The sequence below is a fragment of the Cucumis melo genome, chromosome 2, assembly GCF_025177605.1.
Source record: "Cucumis melo cultivar AY chromosome 2, USDA_Cmelo_AY_1.0, whole genome shotgun sequence".
In the NCBI taxonomy this organism is placed as follows: domain Eukaryota; kingdom Viridiplantae; phylum Streptophyta; class Magnoliopsida; order Cucurbitales; family Cucurbitaceae; genus Cucumis; species Cucumis melo.
In genome coordinates, this window is record NC_066858.1 from 8,183,802 (window position 1) to 8,205,152 (window position 21,351).

The 21,351-nt window shown below is 33.2% G+C and overlaps 2 protein-coding genes across 10 annotated transcripts; both read left to right on the forward strand.

The window, feature by feature from the left end:
* The first annotated feature begins 5,553 nt into the window (after positions 1–5,553).
* On the forward strand, positions 5,554–9,219 carry LOC103491955 (serine/arginine-rich SC35-like splicing factor SCL30A). 6 transcript variants are annotated; one of them, XM_008452081.3, is made up of 6 exons: positions 5,554–5,743; positions 6,024–6,216; positions 6,785–6,862; positions 7,633–7,797; positions 8,452–8,631; positions 8,736–9,219. In XM_008452081.3, the coding sequence occupies exons 2-6, from the start codon at positions 6,074–6,076 to the stop codon at positions 9,022–9,024; spliced, it is 855 nt and encodes a 284-aa protein (XP_008450303.2). In that variant the 5' UTR covers positions 5,554–5,743; positions 6,024–6,073; the 3' UTR covers positions 9,025–9,219. The 6 variants fall into 6 exon arrangements, with proteins under 6 accessions (XP_008450303.2, XP_008450302.2, XP_016900906.2 ...); XM_008452080.3 differs by having other exon boundaries at positions 5,583–5,743; positions 8,440–8,631; XM_017045417.2 differs by lacking the exon at positions 5,554–5,743 and adding an exon at positions 7,294–7,459 and having other exon boundaries at positions 6,145–6,216; positions 8,440–8,631.
* A 3,943-nt stretch (positions 9,220–13,162) lies between these two features.
* Positions 13,163–18,081, forward strand: LOC103491954 (glucan endo-1,3-beta-glucosidase 4-like). 4 transcript variants are annotated; one of them, XM_017045421.2, is made up of 6 exons: positions 13,163–13,544; positions 13,798–13,872; positions 14,569–14,747; positions 15,051–16,295; positions 17,275–17,302; positions 17,706–18,081. In XM_017045421.2, exons 3-6 carry the CDS (start codon positions 14,684–14,686, stop codon positions 17,854–17,856), a joined length of 1,488 nt encoding a protein of 495 aa, XP_016900910.2. In that variant the 5' UTR covers positions 13,163–13,544; positions 13,798–13,872; positions 14,569–14,683; the 3' UTR covers positions 17,857–18,081. The 4 variants fall into 4 exon arrangements, with proteins under 4 accessions (XP_016900910.2, XP_050936614.1, XP_008450301.2 ...); XM_051080657.1 differs by having other exon boundaries at positions 13,213–13,544; positions 13,845–13,872; XM_008452079.3 differs by lacking the exon at positions 13,163–13,544 and having other exon boundaries at positions 13,577–13,872.
* Positions 18,082–21,351: the final 3,270 nt, after the last annotated feature.

Below are 21,351 nucleotides of genomic sequence, written 5' to 3' on the forward strand. Positions count from 1 at the left end.
TGTTTTACTTTTTATCATCCGTAATTGTTGCAGGAAGTTCTTACCATACCTTCAAGAGCTTTTGCTACCTTATGTTATGTCAGTATTGCTTTGATTTTCTTTGCCCATAAGGTAAAGTCTCCTGTCCCTACGAACTTCTCAATTTCATATGTTGTCGAAGCCATTACTAACTATCTGAGAGAAAATTGATTCTTTAAAAAATTCTTGAAGGTTTCTTGATCAACCTAGCGCGCTTTAATTCCATTTGTAAGAATAAAAGGTGAAAGTAAAACTGAAAGAGAGGAAGACTTAGCCTTTTCTCGCTTTAACTTTGCCCTGAGTGCTTTTATCTTGCTTCAAATCTGTTCTAAGATTTTCCCAAGATTAACTTTAGTATGCCTGAGATCGCCTTTAGATTTCCATTCCTTTTGTTTTGAAATCATGCAACCAAGGATTCGATATCACAAGAAGAAATTATAAAAGAAAGGAAGAAAAAGAATACCAGGTTTATAGTGGTTTGGCAATGGAGGCCTATGTCCACTTTATAGAAACAGTCATTGGCAACTTTCTTTATTATCAAAGTTTTAAAGGTACATTTCTCTCATACTTCTCATTGTTATTTATACAAATTTTTTTATTATAGAAGAGTTACAAGATTAGTTTGAAATAACTATAAATCAGTTAAACTGATTTAACAAAATGCTAACTTACTTTCGGTTGCAGGTTAAAGGTATGAGTCTCTAGTGGCCAACGTTCTACCAATGTCATAATTAAATACTAATCTAATTGAATAAATCCAACACATGCGACTCCATAAAATCTCACGACACGTAAATATAGGATAATGTATTAGTTTGATTGCCCCATTTTATGTATTATTGCTTCTTGACGCTTGCAGTGCATCACATCTATATATGCATCTTGCCAAACTAATTTTCATCTATGATTGACTTGAAGGTGTAGTGCAGAAGGATCATACGACCTTGTAGTTGCATAGTTGTTCATCTAAATGATAGTTAAAATAAGTGCAATAGATATTTAAAGATAATTATAAAAGCATACCCGAGTTTGAAAACAATTGTACAATCACAATCAAATTTACTAATATTATAGAAGCACAATCGAATTCGGTAATAAAATAATAAAGCACAAACCCATTGAAAATAGTAACATTATCCAATATACTTGCCTTAAATACACCGAGATAGAAGACTGAATTTTTAAGGTTTGAATACATAACTTTAGCCTCATTCATCATCAATGCTTATGATGTTGAGTTAGGTGCTTGAAATGGACAACATGATTAGTTATGCCCTTCCTACCTACATACTGAACAACATAATTTCACAATCAGCTCTTACGAGTCCATTTCATTACGAATATATGAACTGTGTGGGCGTCCAATGGTACACAATAACTTCGCATTTGGTTGGATAGCTCAAAAGTTTGGGTCAAGCCAACAACTTTTTATCTGGGATTGATTCGAACTGAGATTCATAGCATGGAAAGTATGTTGATAGTTTGTAATATGATTGTACAAGCCTCAAATAATCTAATCGGAGCTTCTTACAGGCAACAGTTGCATGTGAACATGGAATTCCATATGCTTTCCATTTATTGTATATGCATATTCGTTTAGTCAAATGGACACAAAGAGTTGTGTCACCCTTTAACGTTATTTGATCTATTTTAGTGGTTACATCACAAAACCCCATCAAGTGATATAGACTATCACTACATATGCATTTGCACGTGCTTCCAATATTATTAGTTTATCGATAACATACCTAATCAATGTGGCATTCTGTATATTAGATAATGTGTATTGAATACTTAAATAAAAAGCAAGATAATTATCAAACATTCTTGATTTTTACCGTTCGTCGATCTTAAACTATGATTTTAATTTTTCGTATCGAGTCACGTTGGTTTATAATGTAAACTAAAAGTTAACATTTTTAACATAAACACTTTGGAAATTTATCAAATCATAAGAAAACAAAATCATATGTTTTATAAAAAATATAACTTTCAAAATTATAATGTCACACCCCGCCCCACTAGCCACTTCATGCGACCAGAAGGAGGCGTGTCGCCTAGACATCCAACGCATACCTCTCTCCAAGACAACAAGTCAAACACCTAGTAAGCGAAACTTCTCAACCTAGTCTACAACACAGAGCTCTAACTTTAAACTCTGGATATCTTTACAACTCAGAGTAGTGGACAACACTTAGACAACCAACTTAGCTTAATCGTCTAGCCTTCAACACTTAACTCTTTAGCTACTAAGCGATAAACACAATAGGGATACATACCCAACACAACGGTAAATAGAAAATACAACTATGCTTTTATTACTTGATCCAATACTTTACAATTACATTTCTTTTCTCGCAAAGCATAAAAATAAAACCTAAGTTATAAGTTAACTGCCTTCATTCATCCACTGGGATGCTACTCTTCACATCAAGGTGTTCAGTAGTATAAGAATCCCTTCCTTATCCTTCTCCTTGATCACCTAACAATCCAGCTCAAAGACAAGACTCATCCCACACACTAAACTAGGATGCAATCAACCAGTCGGATGGGTGAGTCGGGCCTAAGAACCTGGGAACAAGAGCTAGAGAAAGAAGGGTTGAAAGAAGAGCACTTTCCCTACAGAACTTCAACACTAAACTGGGATGCAACCCTCTCTAAACATAATAACTTTTAACCCATCTGAAGACGGATAGCTAGATCAGCTTTCCCGCGTCACTACCCAAGAAACTTTACTTACTTGGCCTCAATGCCTGAACACCTAAGGAAGGGAAAACTTAACCACGTAAGTCAAATACTTAGTGAGTGAAGATTTTAGAAAACCTTTTTGAGAATATAAGTCAAGCACAAATTCATTTTCATTTCTCAAACGAGTCTTCCAACACCTTATTTCATAAATCACAGAAATTTCACATTAGCTTCTCTTTCCTTTCCACCAAGAACATGAATCCTCCTCCTCGCCAAATCTTGATTCACTCTCGCCAATATCTTGTGGTTGAGCTACTGTGATGTTCACTCCATCTACAACATTTGGAAAATTTCCTGATTCTTTTCTTGTTACAATGATCGTCTATACGACGTCATTCACATTGTGTGTGCACCACATAAGCACTGCTCACTTGATAGGAATAAGGCTAATGGTTTGCACACATTTATCACAATCAGCACATAGAAAGGAGTGGCTTTCTCTTTTTAAACAACAACAATAATAATAACACAGAGGGATACATAATTAAAATAAAAATAAAAATAAAAACTTAAACATAGTACATGTTTTTGAAGTATTTTTAAAAAACCTTAACAAATAACAAATCATTCAAAATAAATCTAAACAAAGACTCAAATATCAACCAAATTAATTCTCCAATTACAAAACTAAACAAAACCAAACAAATCATTCAAAACAAATTGAGAATTATACTAATGAAGTGAGATGAATTTGATTCAAGACAATGATTTTGAGGATTTTATTCTGACAATGATGATTATGTCATGTGCATCCTTTTCAATTTATTCTACATCAATTTGCACAAGATACAATCTTCTAGATAACCATGTACAACCTCTACACTAAGAGGACATAGTTATGTGATCGAGTTGTTAAATGAAAACGATAGAAGATGTTTTGATTGTTTTAAGATGAAAAGAGTTACATTCATAAGGTTTTATGAAGATTTAAAATCCAAGACAAATTTGAAAGCATCTAGGTATATCACGATTCCAGAAGAAATTGCTATATTTTTATTAACCATATCACATAATGAAAGCAATCGTATAGCAGCAGAAAAATTTTAACATTCAAGTCATACTATTTCTCTAGCTTTTAACCTTGTTTTGAGGAATGTTTACATTGGAGTAGAAATCATTAGCCCACTCAACATGGACACTATACCAATATAGATCGTATCAAAATTGAAATATTACTCTTTCCTTAAGGTGATGCCTTTGAGTTGATGTTTTGATTTATTTTTTAAAAATATAATATTTTGAAATATATTTGTGTTTATGCTTGTCTTTTAGAATTATATACATTGGCACTATTGATGGCACTCATGTTGCTGCATATTCCCCAAAATGAACAAACATCGTTTCGTGGAAGAAAAACTAATACAATATAAAATATAATGTATGTCTGTTCATTTGATATGTTGTTTACATGTGTCATGAATGGTTGGGAAGGATCGACCAATGATTCTCACATACTTCTAGAATGTATCAAGCATCCTAAGAATATATTTCCTATGCCTAAGAGAGGTAAATAGTTATGTGTTTTTAGAATTCTAATTCAATATTTGACTTTATGATAATTTTTTATTTGTTTTATTCTATACAGATCAATACTATCTTGTTGATTTAGGGTATTCAAATATGTCTGGATCTTTAGCACCATTTTGCAGTCAAAGATATAATTTACGAAATTTTAGAGAAAGGAGACATCGCCCTCGAGGTAGAGAAGAAGTGTTTAACTATCGACATTCTTCATTGTGAAATGTCATTGAACGTTGTTCTAGTGTGCTGAAGGCTCGATTTTCTTTTCTTAAGCAAATGCCTCCATATGTCGATAGTATTGATGTACAAGATGATCTATTTAATGACTTTAGCAATGGATAGCATGTTGCACAAGATGATTTATTTAATGACTTTAGCAATGGATCAATGGTCGTTGAAGATACACAAAATTTGTCAAACAATTTACATAGTGATATAATTGAATTAGATGTGATTCGACATCATCTAAGACAAATGACCCGAGTAAAAGGTGATATTGCCAATCAAATTTGGGCCACATTTGAAGGATAGATACAATTTTATTTTATTGTTTTTAGTTGTGCACCGAGACTTGTTTATACTAAATGATATAAACTTTTGATAATTTTCTTTTTTATGTTTAATATAGAACATATATTTTTTATATATTACATTATTAAGAAAATAAGAAGTAAGAAACAAAAGAGAAGTATCAAATACGTTTCTGTTTTTTTTTCAAGAAACAATAACAAAAAAATAAAAATAGCTATTAAACACATTCATGTTTCTTGTTCCACATTCATGTTTCTTGTTCTAGAAAAAGAAGAAATAGGGAACAAGAAACAACAATCGAAAAACAAGAAACAGAGAATGAAAACATTATCAAATCGACCTTAGTGTCTAATAACTTTGGCTCAATCTTTCAAAAAGACTAAACCCTCCCTCACTCAAATTTGTCCCTACTTGCCACATGTCTTGGTAGAAGGCAAAAAAGTTCACCCTACTTTTATAAATATTATTAAAATGATTTGCTTTTTATTTTGTCGAAAAACATTCAAAATAAGGAACATTTTCAAATATATTAAAATAAACTAAGATATTTACAACATATAGCAAAATTTTTATTCTATCAATTATAGATACGTATATCAGCTTTTATCAATGATCCTAGCTATACTTTGTAACTATTTTTGTTAAATTTGTATTTTTAACCGTTGCTCTCGAAATAACCCTATTTTAACACATTTTCCGGAAAAGAAAATGATTTCCTAATCCTACCCGGGGAAAGTCAGGAAACGACGTCGCTACGTTACGCGCTTTTTAATATTTTGTTGTACTATTTATGTGAAGAGGAAATCGGATGCCCTGAACTTACAAATCTGAAGCAACGCCGTCTGTTTCTCCATCGAATATTTCAATTTCATCTTCTGAGCCCTAATTTCTTCTTTCTCTGCCGCCGATTCACTCCCTCTTCAAGGTCTCTCTCTCCTTCTTCCAGACATTCACATTCACACAATTTCTTCACTTCTTTTATCGATCTATTCCCGCTTCCCCATTTTGAGCTAATTTCCCCAATTTTTAACCTTTACTTTCGTATGTCATATGGTTTCATCAAGTTCACGTTTCATGTTATACTTCGCTTTATGTGATCCATTTCAGTTTGAAAGAAACGATCTTGAATCAATTCTGCTGCCTTGAGAAGTTCTCATTACATGTTGTAATACTTTTCAATCGTTAACTCTTCTTTTCTTGCACAGCTCCAGCGAGATTCTTAGACAGCGGGCCTTTGTCTTTAGTTGCTGTTCAAATGAGGGGCAGGAGTTATACTCCATCGCCGCCAAGGGGTTATGGAAGAAGGGGTCGTAGCCCTAGCCCTAGGGGGCGCTATGTGGGACGTGGAAGAGACCTTCCTACTAGCCTTCTAGTTCGTAATCTTAGCCATGACTGCAGGTTTGTTCTTAATCAGTTTGTTCTATAGTTATGCGTATGTTTCTTTTAGCTCTTAAAGTTCTTTTCGTTTGGTGTGACCAATTTTCTTGCCCTAGAAAGTCTGTAGGAGAAAGAGGGGTTACTAGGTAGATCTTTGTATAACAAAGGTGCATGGATAGGAGAATAACGAATCACATAGTCCAAGGCAGTTAGAAAGGGCTCTCTCTCAAACCATTGGGATTTCACAATGATAATGGAGTGTCCTATTCCAAGAGCTATGAAAGAAACAAAATGCAATGGGACGAAGAACTATTGATAGTCCCTTTCATCATATAGTCTTCTATTTCTTTATAGCCTACAAAGTATGTTAAGACCGCTCCTTTCACTTGGGGCAGGGCACTCACCCCTCTCTAGTTCTTTGTTGGGCTCTGCGTCGGGATTATTGCACCTGCTTTTACTGGCTACTGCACACTGCTATTCTTCCTAGTTTACTGATGTTAATATATTGAGTGCGGTTTAATAATCAATTTAGAGTTAGAATATGATGAATCCTGGTCTTCTACTAATTTGAATTTATTTTTTGTCACAGGCCTGAGGATCTTCGTAGACCATTTGGACAGTTTGGTGCTATTAAGGACATATACCTACCGAAGGATTATTATACTGGGTGAGCATGTCTGAGCTGTATGTAGGACTTGCGGATTCTTTGGTACTGATGTTCATTTTAATTAGCAAAAAAACAATTTTATAATTTGTGGTCATATGACTTTTTATTAATTCTGTAAAATGTATACCACATTTTATTTTTAGTATCTGTTAAATGTTTAATATAATAAATTTTTTTTGCTGCTTTCTCAAATTGGTTTAGAATTAATGGTATTAGAGAAAGAACATTTTCATTAATCTTCTTGCTTTTTTTTAACAAAATGTTTTTGGCACGATCCTTGGTAGAAGTCATTGCTGAAGTTTCTGAAGTAGATCCATAGTGTTTCATCTTTCAAATTATGCATCTGATTATAGGGGCATTTCTTTCTGTTTCTTCTATTCTTTTTTTTTTTTTCCTTATCACGTATTAGGTCTGTTTTTTGAATGTTGAAGATTTAACAGTGAAAGTAATGTTTTGAAGAAGACATCAAGTAATTAGAGTTCTATTGAAGATGATGTTAATGGTAGTGAAGATTGGAAGGAAGTTGGGTTTGAATACATAGAAGATGTTCTCAAGTCTTGAAGAATTTCAAGTCATCTTAAATCTGACACATGCAAGGTCAGCAGCCAAGTGCTTGCTTTATTATAACAGACCTTCCATATTGCAAGGGATATGGTGGACAGTTTTCTTAGAGAAGGTTTATGGCAGGCCAAATACCTGACCTGATTCTGTGGCTTTACTAAAACTTCTATTTTACAACATTTTCCCTCTTTTGTGCAACAATTTTGCAGAGAACCACGAGGTTTTGGTTTTGTTCAATATGTGGATCCTGCTGATGCTGCAGATGCTAAACACCATATGGATGGCTGTGTTCTTCTTGGTCGGGAGTTGACTGTGGTATTTGCTGAGGAAAACAGGAAGAAACCATCTGATATGAGGGCAAGAGAGAGAGGAAGGTATGAAGCTTCCTTGTATCATATATGAGATACTTTATAGACATGAATGTTTGTAATTACTTTTGGATATTTTGTAATATTTAGAAAGTGCTTTTATTAGGCTGAAATGTACTATCCAATAGTTGGTGTACTGTTAACCAGTGTTTTCAAAGCACAATGCACACTCTAAGGTGACAAACTTTTTAATCGTCTCAAGGCGAGAGACGGATAAAAAGACGTTGCCTGATTGAAGTGAGGCGCAGTTAATAAAATAATAAATAGTAATAATATAAATAGAAAAATACATAAGAATATAAAGAAATTAACTCAAATAATCTTGAGGAATAAAATATTTGAAAAAAGATATAGAAATTAAAATGATTTTGTTTCTACTTTGACTCTTTTTCTTCAATTCTCCATTTCTTTGACTTTTCCTTAATTCTACCTTCACAAACTTTGATTGTTTATTTTAGGCCTATTGGATAAGAATGTTTTTTTTTTCCGTAACAAAAAAGTTTGAGCAATAGAACAAGGAGTGCGCAAAAGCCAAGTGCCTTACTGAAGTTGCTCACCTTGGGTACTTGCAAGGCATTAAGGCCTTGCCTTGCCATACCACTCCTCTCGCCTCAGTATTGTATGTGTTAAACAAAATTAATATTTCAGTCATACAAACAGTGGGCGATTTCATGATCGAAGAAGATCTCCTCTGCGGTATTCTCGTTCACCTCGATATTCACGTTCCCCGGCTCAACGGCGTGGGAGGTATTCTCGTTCACCAGCTCCACGCCATGCAAGGTCTAGGTCTCGTAGTTATGATTATGCATCTCCACCACCAAAACAAAGGGCTTATTCAAGGTATTTTTTAAAATCTATTGCAATTTTGATATCTAGTTCTTATTATGTATAATGCTTTCCTGAACCCATTTTTGAGCCTCAATTTTTTCTGTATCTCAATGCAGATCAGTGTCCCCTCGTGACAGACCAGACAGTCGAGAGAGGTCTTTCCCACAACAGGAGAGCCGTGGAAGATCGTACTCCCGATCTCCACGTCTAGACGGTTCAAGGAGTAGGAGTGATAGTCCAACACGAGGTCGAAGTCCAAGCCCTGTAAGAGGACGAAGCCTAAGTAGGAGCAGGAGTAGGAGCAAAAGTGTTAGCCGGAGCCGAAGCCGTAGTCCCCAACATAGTCCAAGACATGAAGAAGAGTATAGAAGTGAGCCGAATGGTGATCGGAGCCCAGGTCAATAGGCAAGCAGTTCAAACTTGGGAAACTACAATTTACTATTGCCACTGTTTAATTTGATGTTTCCGCTATAGACATCATTTCTTAGTATTGTTGGCTAGCGTTTATTGTTCTTGGGAATTTGTGCTTTATCAAAAATTGATTGTTGAGTACTTTTATTTTTATGCTGTCTTTCGTGTGTTGCGATTGACACTTTACTATTTTCTTTTTGAGCTCGTTTTTTATATAGTTTGCTTTTGTATGCCACATATGTTACAATATAGCGCATGAGATTTAAACTTTTGACCTCCACACAAATCAATTGTAGTTTCTCAAGTTTCAAGTGATGTCTAAGTGGGTGGTACCATTTCTAATGTCTAACTGTTATAGCTAACTATATGTCATTATTGTTTTAGGGAAAATGCGTAGCTGTCTTATTTGGAAAAATGCACAGTTTTCTTTTTAGAAATTACAGCTTGTTGGAAGCTTGGAGTAAGTTTTTGTACGGGAAGTTGCTCAAATTACTCAAAACTTAAAAACCTCTAATCAAATGACTTTTGTTTTTCTTTCTTTTTTTACAAATGATCATTTCTCTGATGGAATGATCTAAGATCATATTATGTTTTAACATTTTGCTCACTTTATTTAGGGGTGTATGAAATCAAACCAAACCGAAATCACTTTTATAATTTCTAGTCGAACTGAATGGAAGCATGTTGGTTTTGTTTGATTCTCATTTTCCCCAATCCAATCCATTTAAATTAGAATTAGTACTTATTCCTTCATTCAATTAATTTTGTTAGATTTCTCGCATGTTAGTTTCTTCTTTTTCTTCCCTCTTTCTTCCTCTGAATCTCTCTCTTAACATCACAATTCGTCAGTTTTATGATCTTGCTTGTTTGTTGTCTGTCATCTGCTGTCGTTTGTTAGAAGATCCAGTTAGAGATGTCCAAAAAGACCCATTGGACATGGCTACACGGAGATTTGCCTAGAGAGAAACATAAAATTCCCAAATTCAAAGGAAGTTTTAATCTATAATATAAAATAAAAACTCTACTTTCTTTCTTTATTTTAATCTATATTTTAAAAGACCCTCTATATATGTATGTATGTATGTATGTATGTATGTATGTATGTACATACACGTGCACATATAATCATTTTCTAAACGATGATACATGATCATTTAGATAATGATACATAGTCATGCAAGTAGTATTAACACGATTATGTAATTTTTTATTAACGATAGGAAAAGAGGTTCAAATATAAATTAACGATCATATTGACCATGCTAAATGATCATGTTGCTATGGTAAATGATCGTTTAGACCATATCCACCTGATTGTGTAGTTATTTTTTAAATGATAGGAAAAGAGTTTCAAATCTGAACGATCGTATTAACCAGGCTAAATGATCTTGTTACTATGGTAATCTATCATTTAGATCATATCCACACGATCATACAATTCTTTTTAAACGATAGAAAAAGATTTTTAAATTTAAATGATTGTGTTATGATCATATCCATATAATCGAGTAGTTCTTTTTAAACGACGAAAAAATGGCTTCAAATCTAAAACGATTGTGTTGACCATGTTAAACGTTTGTGTTGACAATAATAAATGATCGTTTAGATTATGTCACAATGATATATTTAAACGATATTAATATTCTTGAATATGAGGAAGATTAAGTAGCTTAAAAAAATATTGCCAGAAAAATGGTTAAGATGAAATAAGAGATTCAAACAAGAGAATCAATTATTTTAAAATAAGAAATCAATCTTAAATAGGAGTCGAGGAAATCTAGAAAGAAGATGAAAAAATGGCAAAGAAAAAAAAAAGAGAAGTGACAAATTAGCTGCAAATTTAAGGGTAAATTTAAAAATTATGAAAATATTTACTGGATTCATGAACTTTTAGCATTTTGTATGGTAAATATTTTTTGGATTTGTTATATTTATGAAAAATATATATATATATATATATATATATATATATATATATATATATATATATATATATATATATAAATATATTTGTCGACCAGTTTTTTTCTCGGAAGAAAAGAAAAAAGAAAAAGAAAAATTGGATAAAGAAGGGCCGGAATAGTTGGTTACAGCTAAGCAAGTGGGCCACGTGAAGCATTTTCATATGTGTGAAGTGGGGTCCAGCTTGTCGTCCACGAATATTTCTTGGATTCTATTTTTGGAATCCCTTCCTCTCCTTCTCGAACCCTAAATTATTTTTAAAAACAACTATACTATACTATACTATACTATACTATACTATACTATACTATACTATGATAACTACACTTCCAATCCAATTTGTTACATATAAAATTATTGCTTATAAAGTCAACCTACACCCACCTCATTTATAATATTAATCACTCCTAAACTAAATCTAATTTAAATTTTATCCTTTTCTCCACTTTTTCCATCTTCCCTTTTATTATATCTACTTCAATCAATTAACACTTTTTCATTTTCAAAACACTATTTTTTTTTTCATTTCTTATTATCATACTTATTCCCCCGTGATAAATGTTTCTACATTCTATATATCAATTCATATCATTAAATTATACTCAACTATACCTTCTTTTAGTCTGCCAATTCCAACATGATCTACTAGACTTGACATTAACATGTTAAACACTTTTGGTACGAAAATTGTGGGATTGAAAACTAAATCTTTGATCTTAAGAGGAATGAGAGTGTATTTCAATGATCATTGAATTAAACTCCATTCGACAATAGTACATCAATTACTGTTCTAACTTCCAAGAATTAATAATTTAATTTTCTTTAAAGATAAAAGGTTTCGATTTTTAAAATGAACTCATTCTTCTTTCATCCTTTATTCCATCCCAAAAGGTAAAATATATTAAGTCTAAAGGCATAGGCCTCGTTTTGTTCGTACATAATTCATTTTATGCTTAAAAGAAATACAAGAAAAACAATTGAAGAAAATCTTTGTATACTTCTTTTAAAAAGCAATATAAAAATATTAATCCTAGTAAAATTTCAATTAACAATAAATTATCATTTTCTTTATTTTAAAAAATCATGAACAGTAATATACTCTTCTATTTTGTATTTTCAGATTCACGACAAAAACACCATTTTAAAATTTTGAATTCAAATTCTAAAATGAAACTAAAAGTGTCGTAGAAAAGAACAATTTATTTTTGTTTTCTAAAACAAATTCTAGATAATGAAGCAAACAAACTTCATTCCAATCACTTTTCTCCGCCAAACAAACTATACTTATTTTTTATAGTGTTGCAATTAAAAAGTAAACTACTTTTTTATTCATAGATTTTAAGTCCAATTATTATTTAGTTCTTAAGTTTTAGTATGTTTTACTTTTAGTTAAGGACTTTACCATTTATTTTAGTCCATTTTAAAATACTAAATTGAAATATGTTTTAATTTGATCTTAAATTTGAAGATTTGTATTTTTAACCTAATTTTTTTTGAACATTTTCAAATAAAACATAATAAAGTGAAAATTTACAAAGTATAGTAAAGTTTCAGATTCTATCGATGCTTCTATCAATGTATTTAGTAGATATCAATAGACTTCTATTAATGTCTATCGTTGATAGATTATGATATTTTACTATATTTTGAAAATATTTTCAACAGTTTTGTTATTTTAATTTTAATAATTTTTTTTTCACTTTTAGTTTTTAGTAATTATGCCAATTAACTAATATAAAATAATTATCATCAATCAAAAGACTTCCTATTTTTCATCGTTATTAAAACTAATTTAAAAATGCGTTCATTTTAATTCATAATTATTTTAAATTACTTAATAGACATTTTCATCCAAAATTTGATGAGAATATTTATTGGGGGAAAATCTTAAAATTTAGATATCAAATATAAAAAAAACCCAGATTTTGTTAGAAACGTTCCACCCAAATTCTGAATGGAAAATTCATTGAGGTGACACAAAATAAGTAAGATAGTTGGGACAATTTTCCATGCTTAAAATTTTCCAAAATTTTGTGACCAAAGTTCAAAACCTTGTCCAGAAATCCACCTCTGCTTCCAACCGAAAAAAAAGTTCAAACAATAAAGCACCATGTAGAAAAAAAAAAAAAAAATGCATAGAACATAAAAGAATGGACAAAGGGAAATTTCTTTCAAATTGAAAGATCAAAACTCGAACCAGAAAAGTCCCATTGGGCATTTAATAGCTATTCTTCACTGAAATCAGCCTCAATTTGATAGCATTATCATTATTATTCCCTCACGGCGCTACGATCCCATTTTCCCAATCGAATCTCCTCACAAAATGACTTTTGGGTTAAAATTAAAGAAAAACGAACAATTTTCCAGTCCCCACTCCACCATTCTTGACTCTTCTCTTGCTCAAATTTATTATCTTTATTCCCTGTTCAAACCCCATCAAACCAAAATGAACGGCGATGATCAGCACCCCTTCTGCACGACAATCCATGCTCTCTTTGCTGTCTCAAAAAGAGAGAAGAAAAAGGCAAACAAATAAAGTTTCAAATTCAGGGGTACGACATTTCTTTGTATTTCCTATCTGTTTCTACACCTTCTTTTCTATGTCACAACCTTTAGTTCTGTTTAGTATACGTTAGGAAATTGTGGGTTTGTTTTGTTTTGGTATTAATTTTTAATTTCTTACTATTGCGGGAGTTTGGTTTTTTTCTTCTTCTGTCTTTTTCTTGAGTTTTCTGAGGCTTTTTTTACTGCCCCTTTCTGTCTCTTCTTCCCTCTCTCAACTTCCATTAATCTTTGTGCGTTTAGGGTTTTGGTTCTGTTTTGAAGCTGACTGAAGATTCTTGGAATTGCAGTGGGTTACTGTCAGATTGTTCAGATCAGGTACTTGCCCACTTCTTGTTTTTTACTTTCCCAGCTGGATTCCTTGTTGTTTCATAGTTTATGGCTGAATTTTTGGTGTTCAAGATTTCTCTAGTTTGGGTTTCCAGTAGTTTCATAGTAATGTAGAAGTAGAATAAGAAATGTGGTTACTGTTTTTGATATTCTGTTGAAGCTAAGCTACAGTTTTTGAAGTTCTCCAATCTAGCTAAGCTACAGTTTGTTTGAAGTTCTTCAATCTTTCTCTTAGATGGGGACTGAAAGATAGTCTCATTTGTAAGCTAAGCTACAGTGTGTGTGTTTTTTGGTCAATGTTTGATCTGCATGTTTATGATGACTCTATTGCATCTGACTTCTGTTTGAGGATCTGCTGAGAGAGCTTTATTTGTGATTTTTTGGGTTTGGGTTTTCTTTTTCTTCCCTTGAACTCTCAACATTTCAATACCAGAGATGGGAGCATTTCCATTTCATTTCTCTTGAAGTTCAACACAAAAATAGGTTGATGTTTGCTAATTAAGAAGTAGTTTGTGATCTTGCAATCTTATCCCTAAATTCGTCTTTAATTGAATTATGTTTTCTATCACTCTACTATCATTGCATTTTTCTCTTCACGCATTCAATTACTTTTACGTGTTTCTGTTCAATTGTTCTGTTGTGGGTTCTTACATATCTTTTCCTTTTCCCATGAATCGATTGCAGATTGTCTGTGATTGCTTCTTTGAGTTTTGGGAGTTTGATTCTTGCAACGTAGAGGAAATAGCTCGAATCTAAAATCTTACCAATCTGAGAAGTTGAAGTTTTGGTTGATTGGAAAATGCGAGAAAGGTGTTGCGGAATTGTGGTCTTGCTTCTATTTGGGATGTGTATCAATGCATTAGGTATCGTAGTTATCTAACTTTTTTTTTCTTTAACATCCTTCGTAGTTTTTGTTCTAAATTTGGATTGCTTGGAATATTCTGAAATTGGTCACGAGCTATGTTTCCATGATCTCAATTGGTGGTTGTCAGTATAAGCCGCAGAAGCATTGGTTTATAAATGTTAATCACACGATCTCTTCAATCCTTTTATGAAACCAACCTCCATTAGTTACTTTACTTTGATCGTTTTCCTGATGAAGAATGAATTGTTTAAATATAGCCAACTATCCATTCGTTACTGAGCTGTGTCCTTGACATTAATAGGTGCGTTTGTGGGGGTTAACCTTGGGACCAGTGTCTCCAATCTTCCATCACCTTCCGATATAGTTGCAATTCTTAAATCCCATCAAATAACTCATCTCCGCCTTTACAACGCTGATCCTCAACTGCTAAAGGCCCTAGCAAACAGTAGCATTGAAGTAATTGTTGGTGTGACCAATGAGGAAGTTCTCAGGATCGGTGAATCTCCGGCAGCTGCTGCAGCTTGGGTTAATAAAAATGTTGCGGCTCACTTGCCAGGAACAAATATTACTGCTATTGCTGTTGGCAGTGAGGTTCTAACTACAATTCCTCACGTTGGTCCAGTCTTAGTTCCAGCCATGTATTCACTACACAAAGCCTTGGTTGCTGCTAATCTGAACTATCTGATCAAAGTTTCCACTCCCCAATCAATGGACATAATACCTCGGCCTTTCCCCCCGTCCACCGCTTCCTTTGATGCTTCATGGAACTCTACTATCTATCAGCTTCTCCAGTTTTTAAAGAACACAAAGTCCTACTACATGTTGAATGCCTATCCTTATTATGGATACACTAGTGGGAATGGAAGTTTTCCACTAGATTATGCACTTTTCCGATCACTTCCTGCAATTAAGCAGATTGTTGACCCAAACACTCTTTTCCATTATAATAGTATGTTTGATGCTATGGTTGATGCGACCTACTACTCAATCGAGGCTTTCAATTTTTCTGAGATTCCCGTTGTAGTTACCGAGACTGGCTGGCCATCGTTTGGTGGAGCAAATGAACCTGATGCTACAATTCAAAATGCTGGCACCTATGTTAGCAATCTGATCAGGAGAGTTTCAAATGATTCAGGTCCACCTAGTCAGCCAACTATTCCAATCAACACATACCTTTATGAATTGTTTAATGAAGACAAGAGGCCAGGCCCGATTTCGGAAAAAAACTGGGGTATACTTTTCCCCAATGGATCTGCTGTTTATCCTTTGAGTTTAATGTCTGGCCGTGCAACAGCAAATTCTTCTGAAGTTTATTGTGTGGCTAAAGATGGGGCGGATGAAGATAAGTTGCAAGACGGCTTGAATTGGGCTTGTGGACAAGGAGGGGCAAACTGTGTGGCAATTCAGCAAGGGAGGCCATGCTTTCTCCCGAATAACATTACTGACCATGCTTCTTATGCATATAATGATTACTATCAGAAAATGCGTGGTGCTGGTGGAACATGCGACTTTGATGGCACTGCTACACTCACGACGGTAGATCCTAGTAAGTGGTTTTAACAATTTTTTTCTTTGTTAACAAATATTTAGTTAGCAGATGCCGCTGTCCTACTTCATAAAATTTTGATGAGTTTTGAAATCAAACATCTTTTAGAACTTTACCTATTAATTGTTTAATATTCTGCAAACGGATGCTCATGCACATACCTATTACTAACCCACTTTTGCTTTAACATTAAAGAACTAACTTTTGTTCATTTTTCCTCAATGAAAGTAGTTGTTTCTATGAAACCAAAAAAAAAAAAAAAAAAAGAAAGAACAAGATCTTAGAATCATTATCATTTGTGTGGTAAAGATATAAGACAGTTTTCCTTGACAAAACAAAAACTTACTGAACTAAAGTATTTGTTGTTCTTACTTGGTCTTTACTAATTACTTCACAAATATTTGCAACATAATTCTAATATAAATCTGGGAACCTTACTTTTAAAGGCATTTGATCATTGGGCTTGCTTCCAAGGTGCTTATTATAAAGATCCATAATTCCATTAAGTACATACCAAATGGATTTTAGTTTCTCCGCTACATTACCATAGCTCTCTGAGTCAGCTGATCATTTTATCCACGCTAAACTCTCTTCTATTTCTCCTTATTACTTTTCTAGTTTTCTATTTATACTATTCTTTTGGTATTAAGAAAATGATATCTTTGCTCCATCTGATTTATTCAACCTCTATTCACGAATATGTCACTTGAATATATCGTACATAAGTTCCGTACCCTTCCGTTTTCCTATTTGAAAAGAAGTGTTTGACACGTGTACGCACCTGCCATCCTCAACTAGTTGAGTTCGATTCTCCCTTGCGTTATATAAGTAGCAATTCTTTTCTAATCTTCTTAATATGGTTTGTAATGCTGTTTGAATGATTCCATTTGTTACGGACTATTTGGGTTTGTATGGGATTCAACTTTAACAAAAACTTTTATCCTTTAATCTCTCATTTTCTTCCCTCTACGTTTTGCAGGTCATGGGTCTTGCATATTCACGGGAAGGTAAGTGGAATGATTCTGTTTGTGCATAACTAAATTACAAAAAAGAAAACACCTACAAACTTTGCCCTTTCACATATGTTCCAAAACGTTGGGAGTAAAAATTTGTCAAAATGTTGGATGAAAATTTGGACTTAGAATTGTGTGCAGCGACCTACAAAGGAGGAAATTAAGACCCCATGCTGTTCCAAGTCATTGCCACCCCTTATACATGTCTCAATTTTCATCCAAAATTTTAATGGATTTCTACTCCAATGAGATTTTTCATAAGATTTATGAAAGTCATAGGTAACATTGCCGAAAGAATGAAACTAAGGGCAAAGTTGAGGATTTTTCTTCTTTTTTAATGAACTTATTTATACATCAATAATTGAGTTGTAAACCAATTCAAAATATTGCACAACAGTTCAAATTCAAGTGGTGGAGGTGGATTTTCTCCTCCAGCATTGGGGCCTTCAGGTCAGCTTCCTGGTGCAAGTTCAAAGTTGCAGATGTCTTCATTTCAGCTCTTCATTTTGGTAATCTTTTCTTGGGCTTTGATGTTTATTTTTACATGAAAAGTAGATTGTTCTTCAACTTCAGTAGCCAATACCATTCTTCAGATTCGTAATTTATTGAGCACAAATGAAGAGAGCATGATCTCTTCAACACACCTGGTTTAAAATGTTCATCACATGTAGGTGTTTTGTTTATTATTGTTCATTGTAGTTTGTAACTTACTCTTCTGAGGTGGTAGTAACTGGGTTTAGCTTATGATTAATTTATATTATTTTTGGAATTAATACTTCCCATTTTTGGTTATGGAGGGAAAGTTTATTGAAAAACCAGTCCATGATCTTTATCATCTAGAATTTTGGGAGTGGTATGTCCTATTTGTTAAGACTTTAGTTTATTTAGATTAACTTTATGTTTATTCAAATTATTAAAAAGTTTTTAATGTTTGGCTTCTCATGGCTCAACATGGACTCTCTGAGGTCATGGGTCACATGCTCAAGCTCTATGGTATTGAGTTTATCCTTTTTTTTCTACAGTATGTGGAGTGGTAAAATGGAACTTGTGACATTAAGGTAAATAGTAAAAACTTTGTGCTAATCGAGTTATTCTCATGCGATATCCGCTCTACAGAATAAGCAAAAAACTTGAACTTAAAAGAATTTCCAATCTAAGCGGCTCAAAAGTTTGATTTTATTAGCTACTAATGAATAACCTATTCACCACTGATTAAGATTTCAATGATTCAAAACTAATTAAGTAATCTTCATTTAGTAACTTGAGATTGATCCCCTAACAATAGGTTGTACTGATCTTATCACCAACTATCATTGAGTTATACGATCCATCATCGTCCTAAGATGTCCATGGGACCTCCAAGGGACCTTCATGTGCAGTGTAAAAAAATGGCACTTAACCAAATTTTTGTCATTATACTTCGTGATCATGAACACATAAGAGAAAGGGTGCTTTAAAAGAAAGTTCAATAACATGAAAAAATCAACAAGAAATAAAGAAAAACAATGGCTGTCTGGAGACCTTTTAGCCATTTGAAGTAGTAAAAATAGACCAGTTGAATATTTAGTTGAAAATAAAGATCCTAACCACCAAGAGTTCTAGTGACGGTATACAAATATTTATTATCTCAAGATTGTCTCCTCAAAACCCTAGAGGTACCACAATTATTCTCTAAACTCTGTCAAAAAATGATTTTCAAACATTACGGTTATAATCGTTATACGTTTGAAAGGATACACTCCAAGCACGTTCTTATGGTTTTGATTTTCAATCATCTTAGTTTGAAGTACTTTCAAGTTTGATATCCTAACTCATTTGTCGAGTGGTATAGTGTTTTAAGAGATTACTTTTGTAATAGAAGCCTTGAGCCACCTTGAACAGCAAACCAACCACTTGGTGAGACGACAAAATAGACATTAGAAGCCTAGTTAAATGAAAGAACATAAAACTTTTGCCATCAAATTAGATTGTTGGATCTTCAAATGACCAAATAATAATATTAAAAAAAAATGTATGAAAATGATTGAAACACAACAAATTACATGAGGTTGCTTATAAAATAGAAGTTTCATAAACCGCCCAAAGGTTTTGAATGCTGTAAAAGAGAATTCAATGTTATTTACCGCTTCCTAAATTTCTTCCATGGTGGGGAGTGTTAAATAAGAAAATTTAGTCCATCACAAATGACATTATTACACGTTAAATCTATGGTCAATTACAAAATTTAAAACACAAATTCTAAAAATTAAACGTGTCTTTGTTATCACCGTTTGATGAAGCTAGCAGCAGGATTCTAACATAATAACACCAAAAGAAAGTTGGAGTGTGTAGCCAAAAATCCACAACAAAACTGAAAAATAACAAAACTAAAGAACTTTTGATGTTTAGCCAAAATGAAGTCAACTTCCATTGAGTTTTCATTATTAAGTATTAATTGTTAATTATTAATTATTAATAATTAATAGATTAACTTTTTAAATATTAAAATTTAAAAATAATTTTAAAAAATTAAATCATTTAGCAACTTTTTAAAAATTTATTTTAAATAATTTTTATCAAATAAAAAAGTATATCCGTTAAGAAAACGTCTTTTTTTGGTCAAAACAAACTCTAAGGGTGCGTTTGGATGAAAAATTGATTTATGAAAGGGTTAGTGTTATGATAAAACTAGTGTTATGATAAACCTTGTTTGGGGAAAGGGTTTAGAAATGTAGTTTTATGATAAGAGGTGTTTGGGGGAAGGGTTATGTGGGAAGGGTTATGACAGTGTTATGAATAAGATGTGTTTGGGGGAAGGGTTATGTGGGAAGAGTTTGTGGATTTTATGATAAGATGTGTTTGGGGGAAGGGTTAGCTGGATAGTTTTATGTGAAATTTATGATAAAATTTATTTGGGGAAAATGTTATATGGATTGAGTTAATAATTGTTTTTTATGTAATATAATATTTTTTAAATGAGATTAAAGTATGATAAAAAAAAATCTTATTGCATACCTTTTTATGAAAGCGTCGAACCCATCTTATTGCAAATAATTTATTGTATGTGTAATGTTATTAAATTAGTGAAGACAGTTGTCCAATTTGGAATTAATTTATGAACATATTGTGAAAAATTTATTAAAATTCATTTTTTACAAAGACAAATTAATTAGTTCCTATTTGTAATTGACAATAGCGACGTCCCCCTATTTTGAACATATATAATTACCTGGTATAACATATGGGTGAAATTGTTACTATTTTCTTTAATTTTAAATAAACATTATGAACGAAAAAAAATATTTGTCTACAATAGCAAAAACATAAACAGTCAATATCATACAAAAAAAAAGCAAATAAGAAGCAACCCAAGTCAGTAAAAACATAAACTATCTCGTCATGTCTCGTAGGAGGACTCTACAAAATCCCTCCCTCTCATCCTCAGGCATGAGTACGGAACCCCGAAGGTCGTCCATACGAGACAGAAGATGCCTTTGCAATAACGTCCTATCCAAACTCGTTAGTTCCAGCATCTCACGCAATATGCGGAAGAATTTCGTGCGCACATGGTTGTCATTGGCAAGGGCGCGTGCAGGCCACTTCGCAATCATCATGAGTTGCTCGTTTGTTTGGTTGAGCGCCAAATGTATGCCTTTAACATCCACCTCTCGCTGACTTCCCCTCTTCCTCTTGGATCCACTCGATCCGGTCCTACCCTCTGAAGCGCGAGAAGGTCGTGATGCGCGTACATCATCCTGCGACATGTCAATCCCCTGGCTGTACATGGACGGAAACTCCTCGTTTCGATCCGCCATGTCATATCCCTCATACCCGCTAGGCTTGTTAGACTTCACGTCGACGAATGTCTTAGCGAACCAACCCGTCGCCCTATCGCGACTGAACACATATGTAAGTTCGTCGTAATACAAAAACGGTTTGTCTTTTTGTTGCAGGATGCGACTGGGGAAAAAAAGGAGCACTTATGAGTACTGATAGAAAAATTGTGAAATAAATGGATATTGCAAACGTCGTGTGACGTTTATATTATTTTCCTTACCTTAACT

Bases quoted from the DNA above. Each gene is read 5' to 3' on its own strand.
- LOC103491955 (XM_008452080.3), top strand. From the start codon at position 6,074: ATGAGGGGCAGGAGTTATACTCCATCGCCGCCAAGGGGTTATGGAAGA. The intron at 6,217-6,784 runs GTTTGTTCTTAA...TTTTTGTCACAG, and splicing joins AATCTTAGCCATGACTGCAG to GCCTGAGGATCTTCGTAGAC. The intron at 8,632-8,735 runs GTATTTTTTAAA...ATCTCAATGCAG, and splicing joins AAACAAAGGGCTTATTCAAG to ATCAGTGTCCCCTCGTGACA.
- LOC103491954 (XM_017045421.2), top strand. From the start codon at position 14,684: ATGCGAGAAAGGTGTTGCGGAATTGTGGTCTTGCTTCTATTTGGGATG. The intron at 16,296-17,274 runs GTAAGTGGTTTT...TACGTTTTGCAG, and splicing joins ACTCACGACGGTAGATCCTA to GTCATGGGTCTTGCATATTC. The intron at 17,303-17,705 runs GTAAGTGGAATG...ATTGCACAACAG, and splicing joins TCTTGCATATTCACGGGAAG to TTCAAATTCAAGTGGTGGAG.